At 41.3% G+C, this 7,351-nt stretch overlaps 1 protein-coding gene and 1 pseudogene across 1 annotated transcript; both read right to left on the bottom strand.

Annotated features, from left to right (window-relative positions):
* Positions 1-1,366: 1,366 nt before the first annotated feature.
* Positions 1,367-3,420, bottom strand: KIF2B (kinesin family member 2B). The gene is given in 2 exon segments (XM_047758671.1): positions 1,367-1,992; positions 1,995-3,420. Coding segments are annotated over 2 exon segments (2,052 nt in total).
* A 2,211-nt stretch (positions 3,421-5,631) lies between these two features.
* Positions 5,632-5,786, bottom strand: LOC125115368 (uncharacterized; annotated as a pseudogene).
* Between the last annotated feature and the right edge of the window lie 1,565 nt (positions 5,787-7,351).

The following is a 7,351-nucleotide window of genomic DNA, read 5'->3' as shown; positions in this document are numbered from 1 at the left end:
ATGGTTTTGATGATTTGGATGAAATCAGTATTAAACCTGATATCTTTTACTAGGACATTACTATTCTACTCTCTGGTAGAGATATGTGTTAATTTTCCATTGTGCCAACAAGGCTTTTGCAACTTAGGAGGAAAAAGGTTGAAAACTATAGGCATGTTTGCCAAAGGTAGTAACAGAATTTGCACACTCATTTTGTGGGGTCCCCAAATTTCCCCAATCCATCATTCACTTTCTTCGAAAGTCATTCCATTTTTTTCCTTCAAAAAACGGTTTAGAATTGCTAGTATTGAAACCAAAAACTCCTTTAATTACTTCATTATTTATAGCATTTATATAAATAAATTTGAAGGTAAATGCATATTAGATTATTTATTATATTTATAGTTGCATATCAGATCAGGTTCTTCTTCCTTCTTTTTGCAAAAGAATGGACTTTGTAATCTCTGGACCAGGAAACTTTTCTCCTTTTACACTTGACCTCAGGCATTTATATTTATCACATTCCCTATGAGGTCTTTATGGGATGTGCCCAACTTCAGGACAGAACTTTTCTACTACTTTGCTAACTTATTTCCTACTCTGATTTTCTAATTTAATGGTAGAAAACTTTTTGCATGAATCATGTAAGTACAAAATTTGGTATGGAGAGTGGGGGAAAAGAAAAAGCTCAAAGACACCATAGTTAACACCACCAATGCTTTTGTAACACTCACACTTTATAACTCTGAGGAAGCACAGTATTTTGCAATTTCAACTAAAGATTTTCATTTCTAGGCTGTCATACAAAATCTCTTAAAGAAAATTTCTCCTTTCCCTGCCTCCTCCCAAGTATGTGTAGAGCTTAAAAAAAATTTTTGAATATACAATATACACCAAAAAAGATTCATGAGTGGGTATAATTAAATTTACTCAATTGTACACCCCTTAGTGTGTTCCAACTCCAGTCTCTTTAATCTGCAGTATTTTTCCTTCCTGGCCACAAATTTAGGGGATCTGTTTTCATTATATAGCAGGATTTCTCAACCTCATTACCACTGATATTTTCAACCAGATAATTATTTGTTGTGGGAGGCTTGTGACCTTCTACCAACTAAATGCCAGTATCACCACTCCCCTCGCATCCACTTTTGACAAATGACAATGTGTCCAGACTTGCCAAATATCCCTGGGAGGCAAAATGGTTCCAAGTTGAGAACCACTGCCCTACAGAATGAAAACAAACTACAGAAAAACAGAGGAAGAAGAACGAAGCCATTTCTGACAAACAATTTTAAGAGGCTTTACATTTTCCAGGAGGATCTTTACAGCTAGATAATTTAGGTGATTTTCTGTTGTAAGAGAGGTAGCAACTGAAGCACTGTACTCATCATTTCAGATCTGATCTCTCATCATTGGCTTCACTATACTTGTTTTTCATTTGAAGATTAGCTTGTAGTAATTTCAGTTTCCTTTTAATCTCAGTCAGAACATCTATTTTGTGCTCCAAAATGGACAATAACTGGGCAATGCAAAAATCAACATCACAGTTTACTCCATCAGCTTTCTCCTGGATGTCATTCCCTGGCCATTGCCTTGATTCCTTCAAGGCAATTGCTGTATCCTCCATTAAAGAAGAGGATAATGCTTTGATTTCTCTAGTCTCTTCCTTATCCTCACTCTGTGTACAAGGCACTTTAATAAATTCATATCTCTGAAAGGACATTTCTGAATTTCTATTATGACTTTTCAACATCTTTGGCACCTCATGTTCAGCAGGATAAAGGCAACGATGGTGAGGCCTTAAATCCAGAGTTATTTCTTTTACTCTGTTTGCATATCTTAAAGTGTTGAGGGTGTTTTCACAAGAAGCCATCCCTGGAGAGATAGTGGCGATCATGCAAGTGGAGGAGTTCTGGCCTATGAAGGAGTCCCGGAGCACCTGTGTGAGCTTGCTGGCTCTGAATGGGGTATGAGACTTGTTCTGACCCAAAGCCCGGATGCATTCTTTGAGGCAAGGAGACTCTTATTAATCTCTGCTCCTTCCAACTGCCTTTTCCGGTTGGCCTTGGCAGTATCCACTCCCCTTTCATTCCCAGCTAAGTCAACAAGGGAAAATTTGCCATGGAGTTTCCCTCGAGACTTTAGGATGATCTGGAACACCGCGTGGCTCCTGGAAGAGTGAGCATTGACGGATGTCTGTCCTGAAGTCCGGCAACTGTTCCCTAGTTCCACGAGGTTCAGCATGTCCTCCACACAGCATACCTCCTGCTCCCGCAGCCCGACCACCTGGATTTGCTGATTGCCATCCTCAAGGACTTGCAGCTTCTTCTTCCAGTTCAACAGGTCATACACCTTGCCCCCATAAATCTCAAAAAATGTTCCATAGACCTTGAGGTCCAAATTCTCATAAGCGGAGGTTTTGAGCAGGAGGAAGACATCCCGCGCCACCATGGCATAAATGCCTTTAGAACAATCTTGGTCACCTCTTGAAAATGTTCCGCCCATGGTGTGTGTTTTCCCACTGCCTGTCTGCCCATAGGCAAAGCAGGTGGCCATGCCTTTTCGGAAGATGGACTCGACCAGCGGTTGGGCAGTGAACTGGTACACCAACTCATTGGAGGCCGTGTGATCAAAGGCATGGTCGAAACAGAAAGTCTGGTTCTCCAGGTAGCGAGTGAGGTCCACTTTTTGCTTGGACTCATGCACCATGACCAGATTGTCTGAGGGGATGGTAATGATATCCAGGTCCTTCATGGTGGTCTCCCGATGGTTGAGAGGCCGCTTCCTCACGCAGACGCAGATGCGGTGGTTCTCCGGCGGCTCCAGCCTGGCTATCTGGCTGTGGTCCAGGTGCCTGCGGTACTCATCAATCATGCGCCCTATCTCATAGTTGGGATTGCCCGTGTTGACATCCAAGGCGCGTTGGGCTTGGATATCCAGCTGCAGCCGTCTGCGCTTCTCCCGCTGCTTTTGCAGTTTCTCAATTTCCCGGAGGCAGGGAGACTTTTTCTGCTTCATCAGGTAAGGACTGCTGGGAACTCTCATGGCCAGGTTGTCCCCTGAGGGCGTTTCATTTTTCTGGGGGATCGCAGCAATCCACCGTACAGCCGTTCGCTGGTCCCCAATGGCCGAAGAGGGAGCTAGGGCCAAGCGGGACAATGACCTGCCTGGAGAGGGGTGCTTAGCAGAGACCAGTGCTGGATTCAGCAGAAATAGGGTCTCTAGATCAATCTTCTTGCCTTTTTTTACTCCTTTTTCGACCCACTCTACCGTGACCCAAGTGTTTTCTCTTTTAACCTCCGTGACCACTGCGAGATGGATCCGCCCATCACTGCGCTGGATCGCCACGCAGACTCCCACTTGTACGTTTCCAAAGTGCAGCATCAAGGGTTTCACAGATGAGAGGCGCGAGGAGACAGGGAGGCATAAATGGCTGGCCATGGTGAATGTTGGAGGTGACAGGGCTCGCCTTGAGAGGCTTCCCTTGAGGTTGGAGTGGTAGGGCCTGAGCCCAAGCCAGCCTGAAGCACCCAGAGCACTGAGTGCTCTGACGCTTCGCAACTGGCTTTGTGAACACTAGGGCTTGATCTGGGGCCGCTCGCGTCACAAAAGGATGAGGGGAAGAGGCTTCAGATCCTAGGGCCTCTAGGTGAAAGACGTCAGAAAATAAATCACTTCATTCATGATGCTAAGTGCCAGGGTCAAAAGTAACTGGAATAGAGAAATTACTCTGTTACTGAGAGTTGAGGGATCAGAGTTGGGAGCTAGGTGTGAATTCCACAGACATTCATAACCTAAGCTTTAGAACCATCCATTCTCCCGTGCAGTCCTGACCTGCAATCTCCAAGCCAAGTACTTTAGTTTGTGAACCAGTGAATGTTCCCTTAAACTTCACAATCCTCCAGTGATCAGCTGGAACAAGTGAAGCTGCTTGCAAATTACAGGCTTCAAGGAGGATTCCTGAAAAATTCCCTGAAATTTGCCATCTTTCTTCTGTCCCTCCTTTGCTTTAAAACGTATTTTAACAATCACCTTAAAGTTATTCTTGTTTAATGGGATTTCTCATTACAAAATCAAAATGAGTTGATCGTAATGGGTTCTTGTGGTAATTTGCTAATATGGAACTTACTTTGGTACAGCATCTGGGTTTGCAAACAAGATGTTTATCACATTCCAAGTGGTGCTGACAGCTATAAAGTGAGTTGTGGTACTCACTGCAGTCACTACTATTTTTGAAATTATTTCAGTAATTACCTTTCCAAACTCCTTCAGTAATTACACTACTGGCCTCATTATCCATAATTTGGATAGATGTTCGATAGAAAGATAATTCATCTTATACCCCCTCAATACCCTAATGTTTGAGTGTCTTTCAGAGTTTGCTGGGTGTGGGGGGAATGGGAGATATGAAGGCAGCTAGGATAATCAGAGTTTTCTTAGGGCTCCCTATTAGGGATGGCTGCAGTCTGATGGCTGCTAGATGATTGGTTCTATTTGTTTCCATCCTGAGTTCCCTCAAGGTTCACCAGCTTACCCTGGGAGGTGGCCGTATTCCCTGAGAACTGCAACATCTTTGCTTTTAAAAAAAGTAGTCCAGGTGGGGTTATTTCAGGTAGCTCTCCACCCCAAAGAGGCAGGGGAAATAATATCAGTGTAAATGTGATAAAGGTTAAGGGAGAGGTACATGCAACCAACCACACATTTTAGAGAAGATTGCTGCTTGTCCATGAAGGCCACTATAAGTAATGAGGAGCAGACATTACCATGAAGGATTTTAGTGTTTTTTCTAGATATGAGGAGATATAAGATATAAAATCTCCTACTAAAAATATCTAACTATCCTGTCCTGTCATTTTTTTCTCAGAGCACAGAGTACCTCACACCTGATTTCCATCCTGAGCTCCACTCAGGGAGTGATGCCTGTCAGCAGCTGCAGTGGCTCATGATTTAATTCATGTAGAGGCAGATGGCAATTGATGGGAAGTACCAATTTCCAGTTCACAATGGCAAGATTGCAAATTTTTCCATAGGATGATTTGCAAAAACAACAAAAAAATATGTCAGCTGCTAGAAAGGCCAACATGAGGATTAGTTGACACTTTTGTGTTGAACTTTCTTTTTTCCCCAAGTACCACATTGTCTTTTGGGCTGAAAGTGTGGGGGTGATTGCACTGACAGTTCCATAGTAGCATGAAGTATCATGATGTCCTTACAACCCTCACTAGGACCAAGTAACATATGGAAATGTTATAATTATAAACTGACTTCTTTAAATGGAATGTTCCTGTCTTAAGTAAATTTAATGAAGATTATATTTTGAGAAGAAAGTATGTGTGTGCCGGGGTATTGGATAAGTTGTGTAAGTATGTGGCTCACTTTGCAAGGATGTTTAATGCCAGCAGACAGATGGGAAAAAGGGCTTTACCTAGCTGTGTTTTTATGGTTATTAATTTTATTTGCCAAATTATCAATATATAAACTTGTGCTTTGGAGTTTCTGCTGTGGTGTAATGGGTTAAGGGTCTGACTGCAGTAACTAGAGTAGCTATGGAGGTACAGGTTTGATCCCTGACCCAATGCAGTAGGTTAAGGATCCAGCATTGCTGCAGCTATCTTGTAGTTTGCAGCTGTGGCTCAGATTTGATCTCTGGCCCGGAAACTTCCATATGCTGCAGGTGTGGCCATAAAAGAAAAAAAAAAAAAACAGTTGTGTTTAAATGAATTTTTTCTTAGTTTTAAGGGAATTGAGTAAACATTTTTAATCTCTGCTTTTTACACTTGATCTTAGCCAAAAGGCCGAGAAGCGATTAATCTCTGTTTTTTAATAAGTTCTGTTTTTGAAATTATTGCTGCTTTAAAGTGGTTAAGTTTTTTTTTTTAAAAAAAAAAAAAAACTTTACCTTTCAAAAATCTAGGCTTATCTCAAAATTATGCAAACTCTGGCTTTTCCTGGTTAACCATATTTTACAATTGAGCCAATAATTTTTTTGTATGTAGATAGTGCAAAAGTCAGAGACTAAAGTTTATTTTTCTGTCCAGCATACCTGTAAAGGACTCTTTAATCTGTTTCTGGGCTTTTTCCCATTCAGTTTTCTTCTCTCATTTAAGGTTTCCTTAGGATATCTCATTTTTCCTACAGTGTGTATATATACATACACATACACGTAGGAGAGAGTGGGAAGGAGAGAGACATACACCACTTAGGTGTTTTTAATTGCCTTTAGTAGTTTCAACATTTACTCATGAAAAAAGGCTGGAATAGACCTTTGACTTCTCCCTCCTCTTCTGCACATCCTGTTTTTTCTTCTTTTTTTTTTTTTTTTTCCTGAATCTAAGCCTATCCCACTCCTCACATGATGAGCCAATAAATAGGGGGATGAGTTGTTGGGGCAAGGGATAATGACTTTTAATGGAAAGTCAGCTGGCCAAGAAGATGATAAAGTCTCAAAGAACCATCTTTATCTCAGTAAGAATTCAGGCTCCTTTTATACAAGAAAGGGGAAGGGCAGGGGTGTGGTTAGTTGTTGCAAACTTCTTGGTGCAGAAATATTCTGTTCTTACAGCTGTCTACCAACATAAGGTCATGATGTTCCTGTAAACCTCCAACAGAACAAATGTTGTTCTCTATTCAGCAAGTTTTTAATCTAAAAGTGGGACAAGGTTAAGGTTAACGATAAGGAACAGATCTAACATAGAATCAGATTTGTTTTCCCTATTACAGTTTGTAGTTAGGTGGTCCTTTACAGCACTTAGAAGTCTTCCATAACTGTGACCTCTTTTAATTTCTCAACTAATTGTTATCTTGTTTCCTTGGGTAACCTCATGGAAGTTAGGAAATCGGCCTATTTCTCACATTGCCCCTAGAGTTAGTTTAATGAATAATTCCATATTAATTCCTTGCTTGCAGATGTTTTAGTAGCTCTTCATCATCCTAATCAATGCAGTAAAAATTCTACAAGAGGGCGCATCATGCATTTTTCCATCTTGCCTACTTTTGTGTCCTTAGACTTGACCACTGTCTACGTTTAGTCTAAATTTGAGCCATACTGAAGAACTCGAGGTCCTTCAAACATAGCAATTTCTTTCAAATTACTAAGGTCTAGCCATACTGAAGAACTCGAGGTCCTTCAAACATAGCAATTTCTTTCAAATTACTAAGGTCTATCCCTCTTGTTCTCAATTTTAGGGTACATGAAATTTCCCTACAGAGGTTGTTAGAACAGAGCTTTCTGGGTTCCACCCCAGAGATTCTGATTCAGTAAGTACGAGGTGTAGGGCTGAGAATATTCCATGTCTGGCAAGTTCCCAAATGAAGTGATGACACCAGTTTTAGGACCACACAATTTTGAGAATTCATTTTTCAACTCTCTGAC

The sequence above is a fragment of the Phacochoerus africanus genome, chromosome 14 (genome assembly GCF_016906955.1).
Source record: "Phacochoerus africanus isolate WHEZ1 chromosome 14, ROS_Pafr_v1, whole genome shotgun sequence".
In the NCBI taxonomy this organism is placed as follows: domain Eukaryota; kingdom Metazoa; phylum Chordata; class Mammalia; order Artiodactyla; family Suidae; genus Phacochoerus; species Phacochoerus africanus.
This window is presented reverse-complemented; position numbering and strand designations above follow the sequence as displayed.